The sequence below is a fragment of the Bemisia tabaci genome, chromosome 4 (assembly GCF_918797505.1).
Source record: "Bemisia tabaci chromosome 4, PGI_BMITA_v3".
Classification (NCBI taxonomy): Eukaryota; Metazoa; Arthropoda; class Insecta; order Hemiptera; family Aleyrodidae; genus Bemisia; species Bemisia tabaci.
Genome location: NC_092796.1, coordinates 12,487,487 through 12,499,875, shown reverse-complemented (window position 1 = coordinate 12,499,875; position 12,389 = coordinate 12,487,487). Strand labels below are relative to the sequence as shown.

Sequence of the window (12,389 nt, the reverse complement as noted above, 5' to 3'; positions counted from 1 at the left end):
TTTTAAACAAATTGGGCAAAGCGGCAACGTCGGTCGTACTATCCGTAGTAAATTCTCTGACGTCAGCAGCGCATTGATACCATTCAAAGGACTACTTCGATTTTCATATTCGGGTATTTTATGAACATTGGCGGTTGAAGCCATTTTTTCCCTAAGTTTAGTGGTTTGATTAGTGAAGTGAGTGCGGAATTAAATTATCAGACATGTCGGAACGAGAGGATAACGTCTACAAAGCCAAACTAGCTGAACAAGCCGAAAGATACGATGGTGAGTCCCCGAATCCAGTAAAAATTCCAAGATGCGCCACTCGTCTCGCCGACTGCGCTACGACACCTTCACATTTTTTAAAGAGCTAATTCACCTATCATCGCTTTGATCATTCTACCTCTACTCCCAACCATCTTTTCCCTCGAAATTCCATCTTTTTTCACTTGCATTCACACATCCTTTCGAATTGTATTGCATTTTACTCGAGTTTACCGCACGCCGTATTAGCCTAAATAGTTGACCACCAAATACCAATCAATGCGTCATCCTCGCTATGCCGTAATCTAACTTGCATTTACATGATGTCCGGAATGGCCTTATCGCCGCGAACATTATCTGCCGCAACGCATTGTGCCATTCGCTAGCTCTCTTCCGAATTCTCTTTCGTTTCCAAGTTCACATCGGCCGACTAATGGCTGCCCACAATCATCTATGGTTTCATCCCCCTGGTAGACCCCTTGCCAGGAGCTGCAATGTATGCCCTATGCAATGCACCCACCTACTTGCTCACCTGTGAACTTTCTTCAACTGTTAACTGATAATGCTACCGGAATGTCTTAGTTTTCATCAGCCTTGGGTCCATGGAAATAATGCCCAATCATTAAATTCATTTCAGAAGCCTTAAGTTTGCACTTTTAATGATACCATCATGATTTTCCTGAGGGGTTCCGAAGCCACTTGCCTGTCACAGTTCCCCGGACCCCTCTTCTGTTAATGATCAGCCCCAGACATACACTGATGTCGGGCCTGTTGTTTGTTTATTCAGAATTCCCTCTTACTGTATCGCATTTTATAGTTCATTTACTAGTTTTTCAATTTCCTGATAATCTCGTTGCCGTATCACTCAAGTTTTCATCGTCTAACAGACTCTAGAATGAGCTTCGGGCTTTCCTTGTATCAACCAGTAATCTGTCTCTATCGTCCTCGATATGTGAGCTATTTTACTTTGTTTCGTAACTGGAAAGTTCTCTTTAATCATTATTTCAAATAACTGTCCTCTGTGTAGTAAGAAAATTCGTATACCTCAAGTTTTATTAAATTTTTAGGGGTGTTATCGCTTTTCTGATTCCTTCATGTCTTTTTTTTCAAGCTTCCTAAAAATTTTATCTTGTCTCATAGTGGTAAGTCTGCGCAGAAGATCAAGTGGAATCTTTGAGTTGCATGATGAGATGCTGAACATTCCTGTTCATCTGTTTTATCTTTCCATTTTTGGCGCTAATCTCAATCGCAGGATCCTTGCCCAGTTTCAAATACAAGTTTCAAAATGCTGACCGTTTCCTACAATCCGATGTTTTTTCCTCATTGCCATACTGCCAATTTTGCCTCACGGTTAAATGTCTGATTTTATGGCTAAATACCTGATTTTACTGTAAAATGCAATGTGCCCCATTCCTTATAATATTCAGCAAATAATGAAAAAAAAAGAGATAAGAATTTAAAAAATTTAGGGGCCATCATTTTTTAAACACCGAACTTTCCTTGCTAACCTAGGATCGCAGGAGGGGACATTTTTCGCACCCGAAGATCATTTTTGACTTAATTCACTTATTTAAACTCAATGAGAGTGTCCTTCCGTGTTTCTACTTTCAAGTATATAACTCTTTTATTTTTTATTTTACAGAAATGGTAGAAGCTATGAAAAAAGTCGCATCTTTGGATGTCGAACTTACCGTAGAAGAAAGGAATTTGTTGTCCGTGGCATACAAGAATGTGATCGGAGCGAGAAGAGCCAGCTGGCGCATAATTTCCTCTATTGAACAAAAAGAAGAAAACAAAGGTGCCGAAGAGAAACTGGAAATGATCAGGCAGTATAGAGCTCAGGTAAGAAAACCCTCCTCGAGACGATGCTTTGTGAATGAAAAAATCCTAATATGAACTGAGACAAGAGAAACCACTGAATTAAGACTGCAAGCTAGAGTAGATGTAGATTTAGAATCAGCAAAAATCAATGTGTCAAATCTCTGTGATGAAATATGAAACCATCAAGTTAGCCGGCCTCAAAACAATAATGATGGAAGCAGGGTTGCCAGCAACCGGGAAAACCAGGAAAAGTCAGGGGAAAAAAATCAACCGGGAAAAGTCAGGGAATTTCGGTGTTGGTCAGGGATTTTTCTGATTTTTCGTGGAATTAGGCGCGGGCAGTCCCGGCTCGCGTTGCGGGATCAACTGACGAAAATAGCTCTCATTTTCACTTTAACAGACTGCGTCAGATCCATACTTAAAAGTCAGGGAAAAATATTGGAAAGTCAGGGAAAAGTCAGGGAATGGAAAAAAATAATTTGGCTGGCAACCCTGTGGAAGGTTGGATAGGATGAAAGTGAAAGGTGTTAGCATTCCCTGCAAAAGTCTTACAATCTATTCGTATCAACTTTAACAAAGATTTTGATCTCGAATTGAAGAAATAAGTTAATGCTTTTAATTGCAGCGTGGGAGGCTCCCTCTAAATCATATTTCTTTAAGTACATGAATGTGCTGAGGTCTCTTCGAAAATCACGGAGCCCTAGGAATTATTGCATGTGTAATTTATCAATTAATAACTTATTCTATTTTCTGCAGGTTGAAAAAGAACTAAGGGACATCTGTTCAGACATATTAGGAGTATTAGATAAGCATCTTATTCCATGCGCCTCCTCCGGTGAATCTAAGGTTTTTTATTATAAAATGTGAGTCCTAACATTTATTCTTTCTATCTTGTTTTGCATTTGTTAAGTTGTTCACATCACCTAAATCTGTGAGGAAGACCAAATGATTGTTAGGGTTTTTCAATGGTCAAGAAACCTGAAAAACAAATTACTTTTTTTTTTTCTTTACTACTGAAGAAGGAGTTCCATCGGCAAGTGCAATTTATGTTATTATACTTTATCACTTTTATACCATATCAAAACAATGTGTGCCCAGAAAAAATTACCGCTTACACATCATACCGAGTGCTTACTTTAATGCAATGTCAAATCATTTAAATTTCTGGAAAGGTGCAGAATCGTTTGAAAGGAATAAATCTGCAGGAATCCACCTCAGAAGTTTCTTTGATTTTTATTTAATTTCTATGATCTGCCCAAAACAAAAACACAAAATTAATTTTGCCAACTTCTTTTACTGAATGCTACTCTCCCTGAAATTCAACAAAGTTTGCCCACCAAAAATTAAGGAAAGGTAAAAGGGGTAAAAATTTTAGAGAGGGTTTAAATACTGATTTCCGTATGCATGTATATCTATTTTTAGAAATTTTTTCAAAAATCTATTAGATAACAGCATGTTTTTGAATCATTTTGCCCTTTGAAAGTTGGATTAATTCTATCGAATGATTTTAATTTTCCAGGAAAGGAGACTACCACCGGTATTTGGCAGAGTTTGCCACAGGTAATGATAGGAAAGAAGCTGCTGAAAATTCCTTAGTCGCTTACAAAGCTGCCAGTGACATTGCAATGGTAGAGTTACCTCCAACACATCCTATCAGGTATATTTTCTCATTCTTTTTATAACTGCCCCCCCCCCCCCCCCCCCCCACATATTCAGCTTAGAAAATTTTTTGAAAGCCCTGGATTTTTTTTTTTTTCCAATCATTAAATTCTGAGAAACACCCAATCCACAAGAAAAGTTGTGCAAGTATTTGAGTGTCCTCAAATTTCTGAAATTTTGGATCAAAGCAAAGAGAATTGCAATTCGTCAGTTATAATTGTATTTATGAAATCGTTCATGAGTACCACCATTTTTAATATGCCAGAATTTGTCTTGATTCTGACCGTTGCAAAGTTTTCTGTTGTTAATACAAATTTTTATAATTTATTGTTTACCAATGTTGTACATACTTGACGCTCTGATGATGGCCAACAGCCAAAAAGCTTCAGCTTTGCGAACAAAATTTTTTAAAATAAAATAAAAGTGAACGTAACACCTTGGCTCCTCACTCAAACTGGCATACAAGTTATAATTGAATTGCGAATAGCACTCATCATCAGGTTGCCATTTAGAAAACTTTACAAATAAAGACTTTCTTGTGTTGTGTGGCTTTCCTATGTAATCTTTTAGAGTTTAGTAATCTGCCACTCATTGGCTCACCTGAAAAAATGGGTAAACTTGTTGTGTTGTGAGTGAACTTGTCACGTGCTTTCTCAGGAACAGAAAATTATTGTGACAAAAGCCCCCTCTAGTTCCTGAAAACCTTGTAATTTAACCATCTCACATCTTCAGATGGTGGCTGTCCGTAAATGACGTTAGGTACATCTTCTGATTTTTTGGCACCTCCTTGTCTTCGTCAGGCACCCATAAAAACCTCCCTCCTCTTAAAATGGCTTTAGATTGAGTTTCCCTCCCCCTCCTCCAAGTCCGGACGAAAATGGAAAAACTGTTTTTAGAAGAGGACAGTCCAGGCTGTGACTTGATTGTTGAAAAAAGACCTTTTTCTCAGAAGTGAAGTTTTACTTTATTGGATGAACAAAAAATTGTGAATTTTCACTCTTTGTCTCTCCTTAAATTCTTGAAGTTTCAAACTTATCTGACTTGAGCAGCCCTGATCGCTATCAGAAGGTGATACCTGACCTGCCCATCTTCCCTTTAATCCCCTCTCCCTCAGGACTCAGACATCTTTTATGGCTGATCCCTTGGGGGTCCACAGTAAACTCCTTGAAAGTTCCAAAGAAATACTTGCACATTGTCCAGTTTATTCCATACTTCCTCAACCTAAGGACCGCACAATCAAGCATTTCCTGCTTCCTTGAAAATCCCTTTATAATCTTGATTCAAAATTCCCTTCTTTTCCTCAGTTAGGTTTTTATTTTATCCTATTTCTCAAATCGTGTTAGAATTTTTCCTAGAAGATGTTATAATGTCTTCCTTGTTTTTGCAGGCTTGGATTGGCACTAAATTTCTCAGTTTTCTACTATGAAATTCTGAATTCACCTGACCGAGCGTGCAGGTTAGCGAAGGCTGCGTTTGATGACGCCATTGCAGAACTAGACACGTTAGCAGAAGATAGTTACAAAGACTCAACTCTTATCATGCAACTACTCCGTGACAACCTAACGCTGTGGACATCGGACATGCAAGGCGATGGTACGTCGCCCTCACCTCAACCTCCAACAGCTTCTGTGACCAATGATCCTATCCCTGCCGAATAACCTACCCGCCGTAACCATCCTCTCTCTCCTTCCCTCTCTGCTTTCTCCCACCTCTTCCTTCACTCTGAATTTTTTCTCTTTGTGGCAAAATGTATGGGTCTTTTTTCATCTATTTACCTTATAATTCAAGATATTAACATTGTTCTCTGACAGTGTACTAGGTATCTCAACTTTTCCAAAATAGTGATTTTATGCACTCGATCAGTCTTAAAAATCGGAACTCTTTGCAGCACTGATTCTTCCTTTTCTAGTGTATTTGAAACAGAAATGAAAAAATTTAGCCTGAATACTGGTTTTCATTTTCAGCAAGAAACCAAACCATCATACGTATCAAGAAGCTCATTTCAGCCGTCTTTTAAAATTTCCCTGATACAAACCCTCAAAGAAACTGAAAGTGATGATAGACAAAGGTTTTTCGTTTGATTAGATGAACGAAATGTAATATATTGTATTTGAATACTCCTGACATTAATATAAGGTTTTTTCAAATATTGACTTTTTAGAAAAAGACAGTTGAAATGTGTTTTCAGTGTAGAGGGTTTTGTTTTTTGCTAAATCGTATATAGCCAACCATTGTCTCAGCTAAATTTGTCAGGATTTCAATATTTGTTACTTCCAGATCAGACTTTTCTTCAAATTTTGCTACTTGCACTCAGAAGAACTATGTAGCTTTTGATTAAAAATATTTCCATCATTCTCTCCATAAATACTTTATTTATTTATGGCTGTGCGCATGGATTTACTCTGTTCAAAAGGCCCAAACCAATCAAATCAGCCTCTTCTGTAAGAGTGTTAGTCTGTTCAAAGTTACCCGCAATGTTCCTCCACATTTTACTCCTCTAAATTTCCGTGATTTTTTTTTCACACAATTTGTTGAAATCAAAGAACTTTTCAGACGTGTTTTTGGTGCGTAGTTGTAGGGAAACATATGAATTTTTAGAAATGATCTGGAAATATAGGGATGAAACCGCACAATACTGCAAAAAGTTTAAGTCTGTTCTGTATTGAAGCTGCAGTTTACAATGTTGATTAAATTATGCAGACTAAATGACCTCAGGTTGATCCAATTGACACTAAAAAAACAAAGTTTTTATTTGAATTGATTCTATTTGTCTAGAATTTTAAAATTCCCTGGAGCTTCTTGATGAAATTTGACCTTGGGAGATGAAAGAGACAATACCTTTGAAAATGATCATGCAAGCCTGCTTTGTGTCCTTCATCTTTTTCTATCTTTTGAACCTCTTGACGTTGCTTTTCGTCATTCCTAGGCAGATTCTTTGTTACAGTATAAGAAGGAAGGTTTGCAACTCGGAATCCGAAATGACACATTAATGATTTACTCGTGATTCTCAGTTAGCATTTTTATTATAGTCATGGAAAATAGAGAGATTTGACTGACTGAGCAAAGTAACCGTACGCAAAAAGACCCATACAGCTAAGTCTCCTTTAGAATCTTGTTCCTGAAGCTGTTTTTTTTTTTTTTTTTTCCTTTTGTTTTTGGTTCTTTTGATTCTCGTTTGTATCACCATCACCCTCTCTCTCTTTTTTTTTTTCCAAATTAACACTTTTCAAAATCTCTTAATTTTCTCACTTAGTCACCTTAGTGTTCTTTCTTCTTTTAATACTTGTTCTTTTGTATGTTTTGTCTGTTCCTTCTTTTCTGTTTTTGTTTGCATGGTTTTGTTCTTTTATCTTTAATTTTTTTTACACAAATAAAAACAGTGCCTTTTTTTACTTCATGTTTGATTTGTTTTGAAACTATTTCTCTTTCATTGGCTTCGTTCAAGAGTTTGATACATTGCATATTATTGATGAAAGTTGAAATATGCATATTTCGGATTGCAAAGTTGTAAGTCTCCGTATTTTTTTTTCTTCCTCTTCATCTTCTTTAACTGTCTATTAGATTTAATTGAAATTTTCTTAACTTTTTTTAAAAAAAAAGAAAATAACAAAAACCACAAAGAGACATTATGATTGGTGTTTCTTGAAAGAAATATAATGCAACTGGAGATTTTTAAATGTTGCAATGGAGATGCGCATTTTTCACGGTTAACCATGAATCTAATATCCTTTGCATTTTGACGCACTGAGTTTTTATCAAAATGGTGGGGACTCTCAAGCAGTGAATCTTAAAATACAGAAAGTAACCTCTTAATTAACAAGTCTCTTAGTTGTAAGTCTTATGAAAGGTGTAGATGATGAGACTGAGCTTTCGGTAACCTTAATGTTCTATTTTCTCCAAGTTAAAATGTTAACTCTTGTTGAAGTTTTTAATATTATAAAATATGCAATAGTTATGAATCAAAAGCTACCCATAAAAGTCTTTTGAGTTGTCCACTAATTCCATAGCTGTAAATTCACTAATTTTGGATATCCAATCACCCCCTGTAGTCCTTTAGGTACCAACGTTTGTAGCGTAATGGGGTAGTTAGGAATTAAAATTGAAGAAGTAAGGTTAGGTTGTTAAAATCAAGAAGTAAATACTTTAAGAGCTCTTTTTTGTCTGGATATTATTATCAATTTTTCATGGATGTGAAAGAGAGAATCCTTTTAATGATGTCCCGTCAAATTATGATGTTTCAACCTCGTCAAAACTTGTTGGTAAACTCATGTGTTACAAGACTGAATTCATGCTACATTTTAAAGAAAAAAAAGTTTTTTCAAAATGTAGGTGAAGTGAGAAACTGTAGGAGGCAAATTTTTGCCCAATTCTTTTTCAGTGGATTGAATGGAGTCTTAATTTTTAGACTCATTGTCATACTGTCGATGCTTAAAGGCGATTTTTTTTTGTCAAAAAAGTCGGGGAATTTTGATGTTTTGCATTCCAGCGCCACCTCAAGGTTTGCAGCATCGTGCAAATCCTTGAATATGCTTGTAATTTTTTCCTAATTTTCTAGTTCTTGAATGCCCATGAAAATTGCAGCCACTACCTTTTTGTTTATGACTCTCGGAAGATTGTTTTTTTTTTTTCATTTGCCACCGAGTCTTTCAAAATTCAGTTAACAGTATTGTTCCTTAACCGATGCTTCTGCCTAGTTTTGTGTAAATAGCGGAGAATGAAAGTATATGAGGAGGCAACTACCATTTTTAGGCATTCCCCAATGCCTCTAAAAAATTATTATCTTATTAAGTCCTACGACCTATGACGTGTTGACGTTTTTTTCAAAAGTACTTGAAAGACTTCGATTTTTTCCAATTGTGATTCCTTGAAAATTCCTTGCAAGAAACGCTCAGGTTTATCAAGGTCAGGTGGCATTCGGAGTGAAATTAGAAGATGTGATTTGCCAGACAACCTCTGGATAGGTAGGTAGGATTGGCAGTGAGGTATTGCAGAGCGCTCAGGTGCTCTATCAAAGAAATTTACAGATGCGTAAAGTTTACGCACTTTTGAACTGCAACAGAAGATCCGCCATCTTGATTCTTGCATTTACTTTCAATGCTAACCTGACGTCACGTGATCTTCTGTCGCAGTCTAAAAGTGCATGAACTTACTTGGCATGGACTTTAACTTCTTGGAAAGTCTTTGATTTTGGTGTTCAAAAGCTGTCATGTCCATTCTAACACTCATTGAACGCTCTCCTTGTCAGGAAGACACAAAGGTAGCTTAAAAAGTAACTTCTCGTTTTAACTTAAAATTAATGCTTTCATTTGATGGTGGTACTTACTTTCGACCCCCTTAAATGATCTGATCTTCACTTGTTCTCCGTCAAGGCCCCCAACCTACCTAAGAGTGTTGAAATTTTATCAGCATTGAGTGTTCTTCTATTCACACTGGTAGCTTTCAGACAAGCTTTAAAATTTTTATTATTAAGCTTCTGGCTGAGCAAAATCCGGCAAATTCATTTCCTCTGGACCCAACCTCAATCTAAATGGGCCGTAAAATGTCACTGAGCAAGCTCTTGGGAAATTAGTTTGAGTGAGTGGATTTTAAGAAAAAGGCATTTTAAAGGCGTCCAGTCTATTACATACATTCCAGTCGCTTTACAGCGCGCTCGGGCGCTCTGCGACACCTAATCGCCATCCTTGCCTATTCCAGAGGTCATCTGGTAGATGGCATCTTGTGATTTCATCTTGAATGCCACCAATCCACGATTTTGCTGGGCGTCCCCTACGTCTTCTCCCAGGAGGAACCCAAGCAGTGTCCCATAGTCCAGTCTATTAAGCAGTGTAAAATTTTGGACCTGTTCCAGGCATAGGTATTTTGGTGTCGTTCCCTGCGTAATGGGAAAATCTGCAGCTTGCTAAAAAGTTTCTGAGATACACCGAATGCTTACTATCAATTTTATTTTTACACAGTAGCTTTAGAGCTTGAGCCAAAAAAGACTTGTAGATGCAAAGGCAAGCATGTGACCCAGAGTGAGACAGAGCAAATCTTTCTCTTAACCGAAGTTTTTACATGAAACGGTCATTGTTTTTTACCATTAAGAGGAAATAAGAACCGAATATTTCATCTTCAATATCAAAATCAATCCACAATATTTGACCTTGTGAACCATGAAATGTTGACTTTTTATGTGCAAGCGTAGACTTCCTGCAAAAGGGGCTTGCTTAAACTGAAATGACCTTGCTTCATCAAGCAGCTATAAGAGCAGAAAAGGGACAGCCCCGCAGTTTCTGATATGAAACAAGGGGAGGTTAAGTGCCCATATTTGTTTTTGAAACATATCTTTCAAAGCTCTTACTCTCATTAGACCTATGTTTGCTGACTGTGACGTTGAAATATGTTTCACCACTAGTATTTTCACCTTGGGTATTTTCTTCTTGAATTCATAAGTACGCATTTTTAAGTTACCGAAGAAAACTGATAGTTGAGCAAATCAATCAAAACTAATCAGCTAATTTTCTAACGTGTTTTTTGTCGTGACCTCCATTCTCCTTATTATTTGCATGCTTTGTATGATAACCCCAAACGCCACAAAAAGCAGTAATAGCTCGTATGACACCAACAATCTTGGCAAGGAAGTCAATCCTTTGCGCGTTGATGATGGAAAAATTTATTTCAATGGGTGAAAATTAGGGGTATGCGTAATAAACCTGGTTTTTCTGTTTCCATAGAACTGTGATGACCCTCATTTGTTTATGGCTCTGATACAACTATGTCTCTTAAACTTGTTTGGTTTGCTTTTACAGGTGAAACAGAGCAAAAGGAACAGGTGCAAGACGTGGAAGATCTTGATGCCTCATAACTCATGACTCAACTGTACTTCTGTAAATGTGCCCGTACAAATCTTAAGATGGACTTAAATTATTTTGATCTTTCAGTTTTTGAAAATTTGATTTCGTTTCTCCTCTTCTCGCCTTTTCTTTCTAAACTGTCAAAACCAATCAGTTTTGCGCCCTCATTTTTCTCTCTTTCTCAATCAGCAGTATAACTGTACAAGAAAACAGCTAACGTTTCCTCTCAGAAGAGCGAAGTTAATAATGGTACTCTTAATCGAAAATTGCAGCAAGACTGGATTTTTTTATGATTTTTATTTATTCTTTTGTTTATTTTTGTTTTGTGCATGTGCTGAGTATGTTCGTATACCCACCGACGCTGCATGCCTAACGTCATGTAGCGGGTGAACATGAAAGAAAAAGAGTATACGATACATATACACCTGCACCGTCACACAACCGTACCTTTACATGACGTAGCTCCCAGGTTGAAGAAAAACTCTCACATTTCTACGTTCTAGTGTGCAAAACAGAGTTTTCTCTGTTCACTCTGGCAAATCTGGTACGTAATGTTTAATTTATGTGTATGTGTAAATATGTATTCACATCATTATTTATTTTTTACTACTTTCTTTATTTTTTAAGGAAAAAAGATTACAGTTTGTAACATGTGATCGTTTGTTTATTTATCAGTTTTATTTTAAGACATCTACTCTACTTTCCATGCCCCACATCGCTTCTCTGTTCCAATTCGAAGTAAAGTTTTAACTATGATCGAAACATACTTTTTTGTACGTAAAGAAACCAGCAATCATCATTTACCCAGTGCATTTGCATGTTTATATTTAATTTATTCATAATTATTAATTCATGTCTACATTCTAGTATTATGTGTTGTGATTTTTCTCTTTTTTTTTCTTTTTTTCTCAGAGTGATTGTCAATACTGTAATGAGAAAATTTTAATCGCCATAATTTTAAAAGCATTATAAGTAGTTGCTGCAGCGCAATAAGTTTTTACCCTCGCTAATTGGTACTCATCCTCATTAATGCAATATTTATATTCTCATTTGCTCATCGTTCTTGATGTTTAGTTCTACCGCAGCAGAGCACTTAATTATTCTTGATTCTCTCCTATCATTTTATAATTAAAAAGAAAAAGAAATTGCATTTATAACAAAGAATGGTCTTTAATATGTTAACTGTATTCCAAATAATGATTTGAATGCTGATTAAATAACTTATAGTACCTACTAACTGTCTAGTTCATTTTATGCCAATATCCCATTCACTTGTCCTCCTTTCCTTACTCACATTTGAGCGTGAGCGGGTTTTGAAGAAAGGTGTTACTGCTAAATTTTCAGAATTGAGGTTCCAATGAAATACTATTCTTTGTAAGGGGGATACTTCTCTCTCTTTGATTGAAATTGCACAGATATTATAAAAATCTGTTCCGACATCTTTCCTTGCATTAATTTTCATGAACATAAAATTAACTCTTTCAATGAAACATTTTTATCATTTCTTTCAAATTCTCATTTTTAATGCTTCAGTCCTTTTGTAAATACACAGTTCACTTGCGAAACATGGCCAAAGCTGCTGAGACACTAAAAAAGACTCTACTACTAGTGGCACATATGTGATATGAACAGTTAACATTTGTGAACCAATTGTTGAGAAACCCAATTTTCTTAGATTTAAGAGACTCGGAAGTTATGAATGAAATACGAAAATTGCTGCCAGCGTTTTTACAAGAAGTGGCTTGAAGGATCTTATTGTGTGGTATGCTCTTTGATTTTCATTGGGAAAGAGAAAATATTGTGGAGAGAGTGGAAAAAAGTACACATGGA

At 36.4% G+C, this 12,389-nt stretch overlaps 1 protein-coding gene across 2 annotated transcripts; it reads left to right on the top strand.

The window, feature by feature from the left end:
• The first annotated feature begins 66 nt into the window (after positions 1 to 66).
• 14-3-3epsilon (tyrosine 3-monooxygenase/tryptophan 5-monooxygenase activation protein epsilon) lies at positions 67 to 11,796 on the top strand. 2 transcript variants are annotated; one of them, XM_019046102.2, is made up of 6 exons: positions 67 to 267; positions 1,889 to 2,088; positions 2,824 to 2,930; positions 3,587 to 3,724; positions 5,114 to 5,319; positions 10,515 to 11,796. In XM_019046102.2, exons 1-6 carry the CDS (start codon positions 204 to 206, stop codon positions 10,568 to 10,570), a joined length of 771 nt encoding a protein of 256 aa, XP_018901647.1. In that variant the 5' UTR covers positions 67 to 203; the 3' UTR covers positions 10,571 to 11,796. The 2 variants fall into 2 exon arrangements, with proteins under 2 accessions (XP_018901647.1, XP_072155450.1); XM_072299349.1 differs by lacking the exon at positions 10,515 to 11,796 and having other exon boundaries at positions 5,114 to 7,117.
• The last annotated feature ends 593 nt before the right edge of the window (positions 11,797 to 12,389 follow it).